The 18,130-nt window shown below is 46.8% G+C and overlaps 1 protein-coding gene across 2 annotated transcripts in view; it reads right to left on the reverse strand.

Moving 5' to 3' along the window:
* The window catches only part of LOC124134388 (sodium- and chloride-dependent glycine transporter 2-like), a 45,496-nt gene that overhangs the window by 18,402 nt on the left and 8,964 nt on the right, over positions 1 to 18,130 (reverse strand). The window contains exons 1-9 of one of the 2 annotated variants that reach the window (XM_048381069.1): positions 15,197 to 15,327; positions 14,151 to 14,295; positions 10,480 to 10,611; positions 9,467 to 9,688; positions 7,555 to 7,705; positions 6,434 to 6,572; positions 2,543 to 2,677; positions 1,809 to 1,912; positions 508 to 632 (exon numbers count right to left, since the gene is read on the reverse strand). In XM_048381069.1, coding sequence (XP_048237026.1) covers positions 508 to 632; positions 1,809 to 1,912; positions 2,543 to 2,677; positions 6,434 to 6,572; positions 7,555 to 7,705; positions 9,467 to 9,688; positions 10,480 to 10,611; positions 14,151 to 14,295; positions 15,197 to 15,199 — 1,156 coding nt within the window. In that variant the 5' untranslated portion in view covers positions 15,200 to 15,327. Of the gene's footprint in view, positions 1 to 507; positions 633 to 1,808; positions 1,913 to 2,542; positions 2,678 to 6,433; positions 6,573 to 7,554; positions 7,706 to 9,466; positions 9,689 to 10,479; positions 10,612 to 14,150; positions 14,296 to 15,196; positions 15,328 to 18,130 lie in introns of those variants that run through there. The other variant, XM_048381070.1, reaches the window with a different exon arrangement.

Consider the following 18,130-nt stretch of genomic DNA (forward strand, 5'->3'; position numbering starts at 1 on the left):
GTTACCAAGCAAAGACATAAATATATCTGAACGTTACCCCGCAAAGACATAATTATATCTGAACGTTACCTTGCAAACACATAATTATATCTGAACGTTACCCCGCAAATACATAATTATATCTGAACGTTACCCCGCAAATACATAATTATATCTGAACGTTACGCTTCACATACATAGTCAATTAGAACGTTATGCCTCACATACATAATTATATCCAAACTATCCATCCCGCAAACAAGATATTATTTATTGCTGAACTCCCTAAATCCCATCCCATTTCAACACTCCACCCCTAGATCCAATCTGTGCCTGCAACACGCACGCCCAACACACGCAATCCGAATGGAAACCAAACACAAATGTTATTTCTATTTGTATAATGCCATCGTATTGTTTAAGAAAATGAAATACTAATAAAGGACGACAAAAATATTGACAAAGAAAATGCAGTGTTCTTGTGCTTCTCTCCATCTACTCCCAGCTGCTGCAGCAGTGACGACCTACCATCCACGGCAACATCCTGCACGTCCTGGTTGGTGGTGTGCGCCATGAAGCCGAGCACGGAGAAGATGACGAAGCCGGCGAACACGCTGGTGCCGCAGTTGATGAGGGACACGATGATGGCATCCCTGAAACATGAAACATCCTCATCAATCTTGGGTCTCTGCCCACATAAATACGTGGAGCGGTTGGGTAGCCTTGTGGTTAAAGCTTTTATTCGTCACGACGAAGACCCAGGTTCGATTCCCAACATGGGTACATGTTTGAAACCCATTTCTGGAGTCCAACTGGGGCAATATGGCAGTAATTTGGATAGAATAAACGTGAAAACATACACTTATAGCCACGCATTGCACTGACGGGACAACATCATGCAGCAGACACACAGATATGCAGCTGAAGGAGATACTTGGGTACCGCGGACGTTAAAGGGAGACGAGGCTCGGGCAAATTGTCAGCCCTACAAAGTGTTATTTAACTAGTTCAAAACCCAAGCTGTTTGTCTGCTTACTCAATCTCAAAAATAATGATTAACATAATTATAGAGAGGGAATGCCTCAGTGTCACGTGGGTCCATGTCGTCGTCAATCCGCTGTGAAGACTTGCGTCCCTTAGGCAGGCCAGGAACCAATGATCGTAGGTTCGAATCCCGATTCGCTCTTATTATCTTTCGAGGTTTGTCAGCACCATACCCGAACTTGTGGGTTTCACCACATCAGGCTTTCGTCACACATCAAGTTATATAAATATCTGTCCTGTTCAAAGCGGCGTTAGACCAGACCTACTCACTCACTCACATAGATACACTGTCTCAGTTTCACACAAGGCACTTGATACAACGTTTAGGTAACCTACCACGAAGCATGTCTTCGTTTGAAGCCGTGTAGTGATAGAAAGTGTGCTTTCGCTGTAATGTGTAATCCCTGAAGATCTGGGATGGGATAAGTCTTCAGCAACCGAAGCTTGCAGTAAAAGGCGACTATGCTTGTCGTAAAAGCGACTAACGGGATCGGATGGTCAGACTCGCTGACTTGGTTGATACGTGTCAACATATCCCAGTTGCGTGGATCGATGCTCATAATATCAATCACTGGATTGTCTGGTCCAGAATCGATTATTTACGGACCGCCGTCATTTAGCTAGAATATTGCCGAGTGTGGCGGCAAACAAACGACCACTGTTATGTGTAGCCCTGAATGTGTAGTGGTGATATGTCAGAGTACAAGGACATATCTTGGTTCTGCCGATATACCATTGCAATAGCTGGCAACACGTAAGTATTTGAACATACACCTTATTGTTACCTGTGACAGTTGTGTTTGAAGGGGTTGTAGCTGGCCATGGTGATGAGACTGCCGAACCCCGGCCCCAGGGAGTAGAAGATCTGGGTGGCAGCTTCCCGCCACACCTGCCGACGTCAGTATTATTATATTTTACGTCCACTTCAGTAAATATTAACACAATTTGAGATGTTGTCAGTATGGTAATTCAAAAGTTGAAATTGAAAAGGTGGTCAGTTTGTAGATGTCTCTTTCATAACATTATGCAATAGATTCCATATCTTGTATATGATAAATGTACGTAGAACAATTTTAGAGTTCGTTCTTGGAAACAATAAAACTTTGAATGTTACGCGGGGTAAGTTAATAGATGTTTACGTAGATGAACACAACTGACGATAGTAAATCAAAAGAACTTATAATATTTACAATGCAAATTGTTCTTAAAAACAAAAGTTTTGTTCCCAAAGCGGCTTCCTCCATTCAACGCGGCCAAGTTGTCACAGTCACAGGTTTCCGCAATCCAGGGAGGATATTTTACACATTCTCTTAGGTTTGATTAATAGTTTATGTCTGGGCGCATATAATCTTCACATGGCAGTATGTTACCGGGACATGAGTCTATGTTAAAGTATGGGAGTCTAAGCGTTACGATCGTTTCGTGGAACAGGCCTGTATGGCTTATTCATATTTATCTGTAAGACAAGGAAGCAGGGTATTGAGGCAGAGTCAAATGTTGATGTGTTCGGAGCACTGACCGTGACGTCGAGTAGTCGCTCCCACTTGGGAATGATGTAGAAGTTGATGCCGAGCATGTAGCCGTCCAGAGTGACCCCCCGGACCAGCAGACAGACGAGCACGACGTAGGGGAAGGTCGCCATGAAATACACCACCTGCAACACAGGCACCGTCTTGCTAGAGTGAAGTAGTGTACGGCCTACTAGAGACACACCACCCACCTTGACAGATGTCTGTACCCCCTACTAGAGACACACCACCCACCATTCCCGATGTCTGTACCCCCTACTAGAGAAACAAAACCCACCATTCCCGATGTCTGTACCCCCTACTAGAGACACACCACCCACCTTGACAGATGTCTGTACCCCCTACTAGAGACACACCACCCACCTTGACAGATGTCTGTACCCCCTACTAGAGACACACCACCCAACTTGCCCGATGTCTGTACCCCCTACTAGAGACACACCACCCACCTTGACAGATGTCTGTACCCCCTACTAGAGACACACCACCCACCTTGACAGATGTCTGTACCCCCTACTAGAGACACACCACCCAACTTGCCCGATGTCTGTACCCCCTACTAGAGACACACCACCCACCTTGACAGATGTCTGTACCCCCTACTAGAGACACACCACCCACCTTGACAGATGTCTGTACCCCCTACTAGAGACACACCACCCACCTTGACAGATGTCTGTACCCCCTACTAGAGACACACCACCCAACTTGCCCGATGTCTGCACTCCCTACTAGAGACACATCACCCACCTTGCCCGATGTCTGTTCCCCCTACTAGAGACACACCACCCACCTTGCCCGATGTCTGCACTCCCTACTAGAGACACATCACCCACCTTGCCCGATGGCTGTACCCCCTACTTGAGACACACCACCCACCTTGCCCGATGTCTGCACTCCCTACTTGAGACACACCACCCACCTTGCCCGATGTCTGTTCCCCCTACTTGAGACACACCACCCACCTTGACAGATGTCTGCACTCCCTACTTGAGACACACCACCCACTTTGCCCGATGTCTGTTCCCCCTACTTGAGACACACCACCCACCTTGCCCGATGTCTGTTCCCCCTACTAGAGACACACCACGCACCTTGCCCGATGTCTGTTCCCCCTACTTGAGACACACCACCCACCTTGCCCGATGTCTGTACCCCCTACTAGAGACACACTACCCACCTTGACAGATGTCTGTACCCCCTACTTGAGACACACCACCCACCTTGCCCGATGTTTGCACTCCCTACTTGAGACACACCACCCACCTTGCCCGATGTCTGTTCCCCTACTTGAGACACACCACCCACCTTGCCCGATGTCTGTTCCCCCTACTAGAGACACACCACCCACCTTGCCCGATGTCTGTTCCCCCTACTTGAGACACACCACCCACCTTGCCCGATGTCTGTTCCCCCTACTAGAGACACACCACCCACCTTGCCCGATGTCTGTACTCCTTTCTTGAGACACACCACCCACCTTGACAGATGTCTGTACCCCCTACTAAAGTACACCACCCACCTTGCCCGATGTATGTTCCCCCTACTAGAGACACACCACCCACCTTGCCCGATGTCTGCACTCCCTACTAGAGACACACCACCCACCTCCCCGATGTCTGCACTCCCTACAAGAGACACACCACCCACCTTGCCCGATGTCTGATCCCCCTACTAGAGACACACCACCCACCTCCCCGATGTCTGCACTCCCTACTAGAGACACACCACCCACCTTGCCCGATGTCTGTTCCCCCTACAAGAGACACACCTGCCACCTCCCCGATGTCTGTACCCCCTACTATAGACACACCACCCACCTTGCCCGATATCTGTACTCCTTTCTTGAGACACACCACCCACCTTGCCCGATGTCTGTTCCACCTACTAGAGACACACCACCCACCTTGCCCGATGTCTGTTCCCCCTACTTGAGACACACCACCCACCTTGCCCGATGTCTGTTCCCCCTACTTGAGACACACCACCCACCTTGCCCGATGTCTGTACTCCTTTCTTGAGACACACCACCCACCTTGACAGATGTCTGTACCCCCTACTAAAGTACACCACCCACCATTCCCGATGTCTGTACCCCCTACTAGAGACACACCACCCACCTTGCCCGATGTCTGTACCCCCTATTAGAGACACACCACCCACCTTGCCCGATGTCTGTACCCCCTACTAGAGACACACCACCCACCTTGCCCGATGTCTGTACCCCCTATTAGAGACACACCACCCACCTTGCCCGATGCCTGTACCCCATACTAGAGACACACCACCCACCATTCCCGATGTCTGTACCCCCTACTAGAGATACACCACCCACCTTGCCCGATGTCTGTACCCCCTACTAGAGACACACCATCCACCTTGCCCGATGTCTGCACTCCCTTCTTCAGACAAACCACCCACCTTGCCCGATGTCTGCGCTCCCTTCTTGAGGCACACCACCCACCTCCCCGATGTCTGTACTCCCTTCTTGAGGCACACCACCCACCTTGACAGATGTCTACATTTCCTCTTTCAGACACACCACCCAACATGCCCGATGTCTGCGCTCTCTTCTTTAGACACACCACCTACCATGCTCGATGTCTACACTCTCGTCCTCAGACACACCATCCACCATTCCCGATGTCTGCACTCTCTTCTTGAGACACACCACCCACCTTGCCTGATGTCTGCACTCCCTTCTGCAGGCACACCACCCACCTTGCCCGATGTCTGCACTCCCTTCTGCAGACACACAACCCACCTTGCCCGATGTCTGCGCTCCCTTCTGCAGACACACCACCCACCTTTCCCGATGTCTGTACCCCCTTCTGCAGACACACCACCCACCTTGCCCGATGTCTGCACTCCCTTCTGCAGACACACCACCCACCTCGCCTGATGTCTGCACTCCCTTCTTCAGACACACCACCCACCTTGCCCGATGTCTGTACCCCCTACTAGAGACACACCACCCAACTTGCCCGATGTCTGTATCCCCTACTAGAGACACACCACCCACCATTCCCGATGTCTGTACCCCCTACTAGAGACACACCACCCACCTTGACAGATGTCTGTACCCCGTACTAGAGACACACCACCCACCTTGCCCGATGTCTGCACTCCCTTCTTCAGACACACCACCCACCTTGCCCGATGTCTGCGCTCCCTTCTTGAGGCACACCACCCACCTCCCCGATGTCTGTACTCCCTTCTTGAGGCACACCACCCACCTTGACAGATGTCTACATTCCCTCTTTCAGACACACCACCCAACATGCCCGATGTCTGCGCTCTCTTCTTTAGACACACCACCTACCATGCCCGATGTCTACACTCTCGTCCTCAGACACACCATCCACCATTCCCGATGTCTGCACTCCCTTCTTGAGACACACCACCCACCTTGCCTGATGTCTGCACTCCCTTCTGCAGGCACACCACCCACCTTGCCCGATGTCTGCACTCCCTTCTGCAGACACACAACCCACCTTGCCCGATGTCTGCACTCCCTTCTGCAGACACACCACCCACCTTTCCCGATGTCTGTACCCCCTTCTGCAGACACACCGCCCACCTTGCCCGATGTCTGCACTCCCTTCTGCAGACACACCACCCACCTCGCCCGATGTCTGCGCTCCCTTCTTCAGACACACCACCCACCTTGACAGATGTCTGTACCCCCTACTAGAGACACACCACCCACCTTTCCCGATGTCTGTACCCCCTACTAGAGACACACCACCCACCTTGCCCGATGTTTGTACCCCCTTCTGCAGACACACCACCCACCTTGACAGATGTCTGTACCCCCTACTAGAGACACACCACCCATCTTTCCCGATGTCTGTACCCTCTACTAGAGACACACCACCCACCTTGCCCGATGTCTGCACTCCCTTCTTGAGGCAGAAGAAGAGGACGATCCAGGACAAGAGGAGGACAAAGGCCAGCTTGAGGCTGACTCCGCCCACGTTTCCCAGGTCCTCGGCCTGGTCGATGTTTAACACGAAGTTACTGCAAAGAGAACTCGATCTTCAAGACTAACAAACTTGATTCTATCATGAATTGGGAAAATGGTAGATTTTGGTTGATCAATCAGAAGTTTCAAATCACAATAACCACCTCTGATTGAAACAGCTGATTTGACGTCTGCATATGTATCTTATTTGCTCAATCATCATAGATTACAAAATGCAGATTTACACACCAATGAAAATTCAACGTGGAGCTAAATAAATTGCCTGTAGAGTTGCATTTAACAGCTGAAACCTGACGTTGGGTTCAAAATTCAGTTAAACGCAGTTACTTTCTACATGTAGGGTAGCTCTGTAATGAAAATACAGCATCATTATCACCTATTTCTGTCTGCATTAGAGTCCAAAGGAAAAAGAGTCCATTAATTATGCTCAGATCCATCTTCCCAAGGCAAGGGAGCTAACTGGCTATAACAGTCCGGTTCCACCCTTGCCGAACTGGGCTGGAATTATGGAGTATTTTGGTTGAACTAACGAGTCAATGCATAGGCCAATCAAAATCACGTAACGAAATCGACATCCGGTTCGTAAACTGCCGTACAGATTTCGGTCGATTGCAGGATTAGCAAAGCATGTGTACCGCCAACTTGGCGTCAACAGATATTTTCCAAATTTTCCAAATTTTCATGTTTTTAATCAAGGTGCTCACGTGATTTGATGTACTTCGCTGTGTAAGACCCGTTTTATCACAATATAGGTTTTGATAATCGATCAGATCGTCTTGACTGGCGCCGCCATTTTTGGGGGAAATGCAAGTGATGTGAGAGATGGAATCGGAATCTTATTGCTCAACAGGAGGGCAAAGAAGGGACATTATTCATAAGTCACTGGTGGCGCTACGATCGAGCCCAGAAATTCCAACCTAGTTCGGCAAGGGTGGAAACTGGACTTTTACAGCCTCGGGAAGATGGCTCAGATCTTTCGCGAAAACTTCTAGTTGATTTCCCAAAGTGTTTACTTACGACCAATACTCCTCGCTTGGTGTGATCAGTCTCCAACTCTTGGTGTCGTTGCAGGCGGTGAAGTTGCTGATGGTCAGGTTGTAGGTCAGGTCGCTGTAGTTGAGGTTCATTTGACTTAGTGTCGTGTTAACACAGTCTGGCTCCATGTGCCCTGGCGCAGAATCACGTATGTTAGTCAATCATGTAGGTTATTAGGTAGTGAAGTTTGTCGGTGAACTTAAATAGGACAGGTTGTCTGTTATGACCAAGTTAAAACAAGCGGTCGTGTAAGATTACAACAAATAAACTTTCATAGATCTGAGTGATATTACGAAATGACAGATTTAAATTGGTATTAGTCCTATAGTCCCAACAAATTCTTCATTGCAGATACAGCCTTGGGTCAAGAACAGGCCCTCCTATCAATTTGAATAAAAAGCGTTGAATGGGTTAAAATGAAGGCGTATTGGTATCATAGCTTCCGTGTTGGAACCGAATGCATTTATCATACGATCGAAAAGAAACACAATGGGATTTAACAGCGGTCGTGGGCGGAATATGTGTACAACCGATAGGGGGAAACTCGGGTCAAATGCATCTTCCCGAGGCAAAGGAGTTAACTGACCATAACAGTCCAGTTTCCGCCATTGTCGAAGATGGCTGGAATTATGGAGTTAGATTTTGGCTGGACTAACGAGTCTATGCATAGTCCAATCAAACTAGCGCACCGAAATTGAAATCCGGTTCATGAACTGTCCTGCAGATTTCGGTCGATTGCAGGATTTGCATAGCATGTGCACCGCCAACTCGTTGTCAACAGATATTTTCCAAATCTTTTCAAGTTTTTGATCAAGGTGCTCACGTGATTTGATGCACAGGTTTTCTCACAATGTAGATCTTGACTGTCCATCAGATCGTCTTGACTGGGCGCCGCCATTTTGTTTGAGGCAAATGCAAGTGATACGAGAGGTGGAATCTGATTGGTCTATAGGAGAGGCAAAGAAGGGACTTAACTCGTAACAACCACTGGTAGCGCTCCGTTCGAGCTCAGGAATTCCAACCTAGTCCGGCAAGGGTTGAAACTGGACTTTTAAAGTCAGTTAACTCCCTTGCCTCGGGAAGATGGTGTTGTCGTTCGGCGAAATGCGGATATAACTAATATGACCGAATGTGTTCGGTTGACGGTGTTGTCGCTTCCAATAGCTGCTGTGTGGTGATGAGAACCGCTATTTGGATAATAGGTACTGCATTTGCATCGCATTTGAAACTATTCCTTCGCACTTGGTAGCTATACACACGATATTGCTTACATTAATTCCGATAATGCTTCTTTTCAATCTAATAGATAGGAGGGCCTGTAGAAGAGCTAGGGGCTTAGGGTTAAAGCCGATTTTAATAGAATTTCAGTTGTCAGCTTCGTGTAGCGTGTCGCGTGTCTGTTCGATATTGGGGGAAAGCCCGGATTGGTGCAAGTCTCGGACATTTGCTTGGTGAAACCAACGAGGGCGGTGTTAGAGATTCGAACCCGCGATTAACCTATCCAGCACGTCTAAGGGACGCAACTCTGCATATAGGGACCTCCTGCTCCTTAGGCGATCTCATCACTCGTGTCACAGGACTGGAAGAAATAACCAACACTTGGAACATTTCCGTCTTCATGTGATAATGTATAGTTTAGACTAGTTTAACGCCGCTTGAAACATTTATCAGATCCGTTACTACGTAACCTATTGTTGGAGGAAAGTCCGAAGCAATGCAGGGCTTTCATGTTTACGATATGGTGCTGACAAACCCATGTAATTAGGGTGAACTGGATTCAATCCCGCGATCATAGGTTTCTGACACGCCTAAGGGACGCAACTCTGCACAGATAATTGCGGCGCTTTAGACGACTGGGCCATCGGTGTCTCCTGTACCTTCTGCTGATACCTACTCATAGTGATGTTGAGTTTGTCGACGTCGGTGAGGTTGTCAAACGATGGTCTAGCTTCCATCGTGCATGCTGGAGTGTTCCAGGAGTTGGTGCAGCTCATCCAAGGGAGGTCGCCGTCGAGGCTGATGATGGACACCATGAGGTAGAACATGCCGTACATGATGAGGACGTTGTAGTAGACGCACACCATAGTCGATATCATTACCACAGCAAACCCGATACCTGTGAGTGAGTGAGTGAGTGAGTGAGTGAGTTAGAATCAAGCAGTATGGCTTCAAGCTATATTCTTGCAATGTGGCGACTCGCTTATACCTATGTGAAAATTTAAGTATTTAGCGTTACGGGAGGCCGGGGGTGCCGCCAGTCCACCCCACCGCCCCTGTACCTGTACCAATATATAAACAGCATTATCCGAGAAGAAAGTGGGGGTTAAACGTGAACAGTACAGTAGTGTAAGCACACGGTAACACTGACCATTATAACACATACTGAACAGCGGGTTGACATAGATACTCACCCTTGAACAGCGGGTTGACATAGATACTCGCCCTTGAACAGCGGGTTGACATAGATACTCACCCTTGAACAGCGGGTTGACATAGATACTCACCCTTGATCAGTGGGTTGACATAGATACTCACCCTTGATCAGTGGGTTGACACAAGTACTCACCCTTGAACAGCGGGTTGACATAGATACTTACCCCTGAACAGCGGGTTGACATAGATACTCACCCTTGATCAGTGGGTTGACATAGATACTCACCCTTGAACAGCGGGTTGACATAGATACTCACCCTTGATCAGTGGGTTGACATAGGTACTTACCCCTGAACAGCGGGTTGACATAGATACTCACCCTTGAACAGCGGGTTGACACAAGTACTCACCCTTGAACAGCGGGTTGACATAGGTACTTACCCCTGAACAGCGGGTTGACACAAGTACTCACCCCTGAACAACGGGTTGACATAGATACTCACCCTTGAACATCGGGTTAACACAGGTACTCACCCCTGAACAGCGGGTTGACGCGCCAAATGCTGATTGGACCCAGGGAGGCGAACTGACCAAGGGCCAACTCGAAGAAGAACATTGGGAGTCCTGCCAGCGCCAGCATTATCACGTAGGGCACCAGGAAGGCCCCTGGGGGGAGGGAGCACATTTCAGTACCACAGTGTACTTGAGTCATATGTACATGGCCAAAACATTAATTGTTTCTCGTTCATATTTAGAGGGATTGACAAAATTAGTACAATTTGACAAATAAATAATGTATTATGGCTCGGCAATATTACAGCTGCGTAGACATTTACATGAGGACAGCTTGCTGTCAGTTATATACAAGACGGCATGTAGTCGGCAGTATTACCGCTATACAAGACGGCCTGTAGTCTGTATATTACCGCTATACAAGACGGCCTGTAGTCGGCAGTATTACCGCTATACAAGACGGCCTGTAGTCTGTATATTACCGCTATACAAGACGGCCTGTAGTCGGCAGAATTACCGCTACACAAGACGGCCTGTAGTCGGTATATTACCGCTACACAAGACGGCATGTAGTCGGCAGAATTACCGCTATACAAGACGGCCTGTAGTCGGTATATTACCGCTACACAAGACGGCCTGTAGTCTGTATATTACCGCTATACAAGACGGCCTGTAGTCGGCAGAATTACCGCTATACAAGACGGCCTGTAGTCGGTATATTACCGCTACACAAGACGGCATGTAGTCGGCAGAATTACCGCTACACAAGACGGCCTGTAGTCGGTATATTACCGCTACACAAGACGGCCTGTAGTCTGTATATTACCGCTATACAAGACGGCCTGTAGTCGGCAGAATTACCGCTATACAAGACGGCCTGTAGTCGGTATATTACCGCTACACAAGACGGCATGTAGTCGGCAGAATTACCGCTATACAAGACGGCCTGTAGTCGGTATATTACCGCTACACAAGACGGCATGTAGTCGGCAGTATTACCGCTATACAAGACGGCCTGTAGTCGGTATATTACCGCTACACAAGACGGCATGTAGTCGGCAGAATTACCGCTATACAAGACGGCCTGTAGTCGGTATATTACCGCTACACAAGACGGCATGTAGTCGGCAGAATTAACGCTATACAAGACGGCCTGTAGTCGGTATATTACCGCTACATCATGACGGACTGTAGTCGGTATATTACCGCTATACAAGACGGCATGTAGTCGGCAGAATTACCGCTATACAAGACGGCCTGTAGTCGGTATATTACCGCTACATCATGACGGACTGTTGTCGGCAGAATTAACGCTATACAAGACGGCCTGTAGTCGGTATATTACCGCTACATCATGACGGACTGTTGTCGGCAGAATTAACGCTATACAAGACGGCCTGTAGTCGGTATATTACCGCTACATCATGACGGACTGTAGTCGGCAGTATTACCGCTATACAAGACGGCCTGTAGTCGGTATTATTATACTATACACGATCGCCTGCAGTCGGCAGTATTACCGCTATACAAGACGGCCTGTAGTCGGTATTATTATCCTGTACACGATCGCCTGCAGTCGGCAGTATTACCGCTATACAAGACGGCCTGTAGTCGGTATTATTATCCTGTACATGATCGCCTGCAGTCGGCAGTATTACCGCTATACAAGACGGCCTGTAGTCGGTATTATTATCCTGTACACGATCGCCTGCAGTCGGCAGTATTACCGCTATACAAGACGGCCTGTAGTCGGTATTATTATCCTGTACACGATCGCCTGCAGTCGGCAGTATTACCGCTATACAAGACGGCCTGTAGTCGGTATTATTATCCTGTACACGATCGCCTGCAGTCGGCAGTATTACCGCTATACAAGACGGCCTGTAGTCGGTATTATTATACTATACACGATCGCCTGCAGTCGGCAGTATTACTGCTATACAAGACGGCCTGTAGTCGGTATTAATATACTATACACGATCGCCTGCAGTCGGCAGTATTACCACTATACAAGACGGCCTGTAGTCGGTATTATTATACTAAACACGATCGCCTGCAGTCGGCAGTATTACTGCTATACAAGACGGCCTATAGTCGGTATTATTATACTATACACGATCGCCTGCAGTCGGCAGTATTACCACTATACAAGACGGCCTGTTGTCGGTATTATTATACTAAACACGATCGCCTCCAGTCGGCAGTATTACTGCTATACAAGACGGCCTATAGTCGGTATTATTATACTATACACGATCGCCTGTAGTCGGCAGTATTACTGATATAACAGACGGCCTGTAGTCGGTATTATTATACTATACACGATCGCCTGTAGTCGGCAGTATTACTGCTATAACAGACGGCCTGTAGTCGGTATTATTATACTATACACGATCGCCTGCAGTCGGCAGTATTACCGCTATACAAGACGGTCTATAGACGGCAATATTAATCTTCCCGAGGCAAGAGAGTTAACTGACGATACAAGTCCAGTTTCCACCCTTGCCAAACTAGGCTGGAATTCCGGAGGGATATTTTTGCTCGTAAACTCGTTGTCAACAGATATTTTCTAAATCTGTTCCTTTTTTTAATCAAGGTGCTCAAGTGATTTGATGCACTTCGCGATGTAAGACTCGTTTTATCACAATAGGTGGAATCTGATTGGTCCACAGGAGAGACAAAGAAGGGACATAACTCGTAATAGCCACTGGTGGCGCTACGATCGAGCCCAGAAATTCCAGCCTAGTTCGGTAAGGGTCGAAACTGGACTTTTAAAGTCAGTTGACTCTCTTGCCTCGGGAAGCTGGCAATATTACCCCTACATTATGACGGAGTGCAGTCGGCAACATTACCGCTACAATACGCCAGTTATTTTACCGCTATTGGCAATACTGTATTTCTAGAATGCAAACAAAGACTAGTTCAATGAAGGACAATTTCTTCCATAGCAGCCCCACGCACAATCTCATTAAAATCAGATCTTAGTTCTCGCTACCGCTAAACAACGATCTGAGGACATTCCATTACGAGTCACGTCAGACCGACCTTGCGCGAACTTTGACCGACCAATGGAATGACCAATCAGAAGGCAGCTTTCTCGTGCGTTATGGCACTAATTTCAAATTGGCGACTACGCTTGGAAACATATTTTGACAAATTCTCGATTACAAATTTAAAACCTGAACAAAAGGACATTCTGGAATCGCTAATAGATGGTCTAAATTGTATGGATTCAGTCGTTAAACTCGTAACTATCGTTTGCAATACCCCGTTTTAAAGTTTTAGAGTTTGCATGAGTAGAAATCACATTCCGACTGTCACTTTCCTGATCTGGTAAGCGAAGCTCTGATTGGTCGGATGATAGGTCGTTCTGACGTGACCCCTAATGGGATGTCATCATATCTTTGTTTAGCGGCAGCGAGAACTAAGGTCTGATTTAATGAGATTGCGCCACGCATTTCGAATCATAAACAGTTCAACAATTCACTTTGTAAATCTATGCACAATGTTTCACACCAGACCAACCCTATCATACTCTTAATCAGATCAACAGAGTTCCAAATATCCATGTTGTTTTTAACACTGAAGTAAATGTAATGACCATGTAATCATTACGTCATCTTACAGCTGGATGTGTATTGGGTTGGAGGCAGAAAATAGGTCTGTCACGTGATCACTGAGCGTTCACTCACCTCCGCCATTCCTGAAGCACAGATAGGGGAACCTCCAGACGTTGCCAAGTCCGACGGCGTACCCGACACACGACATGAAGAAGTCCAGTTTGCCACCCCAGCTGCCCCGCTCCGGTTCTACTGCTGCCACACTGTCTCCCGCCATCTGGAACAAACACACGCAATGCTTTTACGAGCGCTTCCAGTTGTCCCAATATCGCACTGTATCCACGGATAAATTTGGTTATATACCAGTATATCGACTTATTAGTTCACGTTCGTCTGATATCTCATGCAGGAATCCTGGATTTAGTGTAACCATCAGTGTATCTCACCGAGATTGTGGTTGGAACTAGCTCCTTCGTGTTATCCTGGCAAGCGGTATATGAGTATGGCGCGGGAAATACGCAGAAGGGATTGTGTACTAACGTTTTTCAGAAGTTAAGCTGGCTGTGAGTCCCTTCGTCCTAGGTTTGATTTATTTGTTTCTGGTTTAAAGCCACTCTCAGCAATATTCCAGCTATATGAAGGCGGTCTAATAATAATCAAGTCAGGATCAGACAATCCAGTGATTGATATCAATCAATTGGGATACGATGACAAGTATCAACCAAGTCAGCGAGCTTAACCACCCGATCCCGTTAGTCGCCTCTTACGACAAGCACAGGCGCCTTTAACGGCAAGCATGGGTTGCTGTAGATCTAGTCTAACCCGGATCTTCACGGGTATCGTTCTAAGTAATGTGATAGGCAATTACAATGTGAAGCTAATCAGTGTTTATGGCATAATATGTAACCGAATATACAATGCAAATACTACATGTGATGTTATATCCAAAGGAAGGTCACGAATTACATTATTTAGCATAATAAGAACAGAAAATAATTTGAGATGAAGTCGGTATAGTCTGATACAGATACGAGAGTTTGTATGTACACTTCATTCGCCCAGCAATGGTAGCAATGGCACACTGCCGTGGAAGCCCCATAGTTAGGCTGGCTCGGGTTGTGGCTGCAGTGTCGTTACAAAGTTTGATCCCTACATACTGAGCTCAACACTCCACTTACCATCAGAAGTGACGTATCAGGTCTAACTACAAGCAAGTGCAGCACGCTCCGTTAAAACACGTTGCCGATAACACAGGTGAAGCTTAGATTATGCAGTACTCCTCACACAATAACAGAGCCAATGTAAAGGTCAGTGTTTGTTATCTCTCTTTAACATTGAATACTCAACCTCCATAACTCTGTCATGTCAACACGATCAACGCTAAGATATATTTAACAGGGGACACCGGTGGCCAAGTCGTCGTGCAGCTGTGTCCCCGAGGCGTTCTAGAAATCTGTGATCGTGGGTTCGAATCCTGGAATCGCTGTGATTATGTTTCTAGGTTTGCCAGCACCATGTCCGTGCTCATGGGTTGTATCAAAGTGATAAACTTCAAAAACCTGTATCTCTTCGAGATGTCCTGCCACGTGAAGCTGACACGCCGTTATATAACTGGAATACTGTTCAAAGAGGCGTTGCACTCACTCACTCACTCACTCACTCACGCGGCGGCTAGTCACAACTTTGGCGGAATAAGGGAAAAGTTTCTAGTTTCGTCTACCGCGTATTGTAATTTCGTTGTCGCCCGAACAAAATGTTGAGTGAGTTTTTTCCTGTATTTAGCAGCATTCGAGCAGTACCACAGCGGATACACGAAGAACATCGTCCACTTGTTTGGAATCGAACCCGGATCTGGGGCGTCACGAGCGGCCACTTTAACCAATAGACTATCCCATTTTACCCGGAAGTAACAGCGCAATACTATTCTTTACTCTCAGAAACAAATAAGATAAATGTTTATAAAAAGTCTTTGAGTTCAAAACATTTTTCGGTAAGCAAAGTAACTTAACAAAGGAAAGAAAATGAAAATAAATCAGTGACGCAATCGCGTTGTGTTGAAATCTCCGTCGTCTAAACACTGGCTACGTTTATTCACGCGAGGGAGATAACAGTTTTCCATTGAGTAACTGAAAAGTTTCCATTCGTTTTTCATATGTGAGACAAAACAGCGTCCTAGAACCATCCATACCCGTCACCCGTGGCGTGCTGGTAAGACGGGTGTCGAGGTCAGGAGCCGGGCGTAATCAATCAGCGTAGCTTACCCCCACCCCCTAGTGCATAGCGTGGTGACCTGGGTACCCCCCACCCCCTTGTACATAGCGTGGTGACCAGGGTACCCATCCGACGCAGACATTGACGACAAGAAGTGTCTGGGGTGCTATGTATAATGGACAACGAGCACATGTCTTCATTCACCGAGTTGAAATCCCATAGACAATGTTTTTAGATTTGTCAGTGTCAAACTCGTGATCGCGGGTTTTACAAAAGTGGTAAACGTCTAAGACCTGCATTACTTCGGGTTTTGTTCCCACATCATTTGTTTGTTTGTTTGTTTGTTTGTTTGTTTAACGCTGCACTCAGCAATATTCTTGCTATATAACGGCGGTCTGTAAATAATCGAGTCTGGACCAGACAATCCAGTGATTGGCATCATGAGCATCGATCTACGCAATGGGGATACGATGACATGCATCAACCAAGTCAGCGAGCCTGACCACCCGATCCCGTTAGTCGCCTCTTACGACAAACATGGGTTGCTGAAGACCTATTCTCTACCCTGATCGTCACAGGCTGACACGCAGTGACATAACTAAAATACTGTTAAAAGTTGCGTTAAACCAAACTCACTCACTCACAGACAGGCCCTGTGGCAGGCTATGTGATTCACGTCTACGCCTACCCAACGCCCTATTACCCGACCCTACCCGGGTACCCACCACCCTATTACCTGACCCTACCCGGGTACCCACCACCCTATTACCTGACCCTACCCGGTACCCACTGTAGGTCTCAGGAGATGTCTTAAAATGTCCGATTGGGAACATTTTTAGCATAGCCCTGGCAAAACGTATTTAGATACATGTATTAAACAATTTGGTCATTCATACACTGAAGTTGAATTAAGTTATATCGTTATTCCACCATATGAAAAATCAGAAGGAATGCACACAAATTAGTGACTTAATTGTAGTGTAACCATAGAGGTCTAGATAATTATTGCCATTAAACAATATATCACGTGACTAACCACGGGTCCGGGTAGTCCTGTGGTTACCCGTCCCAGCCCTAGTATTAATATTAGCATTGTTGCTTGTTTACCAATCCCCATTTTATTTTACATATATATGTGATGAAATAAATATATGTTTAAACCATGATTTATTTATCCCGCCATGGCTCATTACATATGGATTGCTGCTCGACAAGTGTCGTCCGCCGATTGGTTGCTTGGATACCCGCTTCCGGTAACCTCCCAAAACCCCTACATCCCATTTCCCCTACAGCTTAAGACAACAAAGTTCACGGTCCATGGCACTGCTAATCCCTAGTCTGTTACCTATTTCATACAATGGAACAACCCAAGAAACTCGAATAGATTGAGATAAATATTTAATTACGATTACGATATTAATCAAAATTCATAATACATTATAATAAAAGGTTCATTTTTCAAAATTCATAATACATTATAATAAAATGTTCATTTTTCAAAATTCATAATACATTTAACAAAATGTTCATTTTTCATCTCAACTGTAAATCGTCTCATCTCAGTTTCTCAGTGTAATAATTGTTTCTTCCTATTGTTGTTTGTAATTTCTAAAAATTGTCTTCTCATCATACAGGCATCTTTCATCACACTTACATTAATTTTTTTTTTTTTTAACTTTCCTTTAAGTCCCCTAATCCCCTAAAGCTCTACCCCTTTCATTTCTACTACCTCTACTCCAGACCTTAATCTCTCCTTTAGGTGAGTTCATAATGCCAGACAGGTAAATGCCGCGTGTTGTTTTAACTAATTGTAGGGGAACTGGGTTGTAGGGGAAATGGGATGTAGGGGTTTTGGGAGATAACCCCGCTTCCTATACCCAGTCTCTGTTTGCAAAAGGCAG

The sequence above is a fragment of the Haliotis rufescens genome, unplaced genomic scaffold (assembly GCF_023055435.1).
Source record: "Haliotis rufescens isolate VD_foot unplaced genomic scaffold, xgHalRufe1.0.p SCAF_35, whole genome shotgun sequence".
In the NCBI taxonomy this organism is placed as follows: Eukaryota; Metazoa; Mollusca; class Gastropoda; order Lepetellida; family Haliotidae; genus Haliotis; species Haliotis rufescens.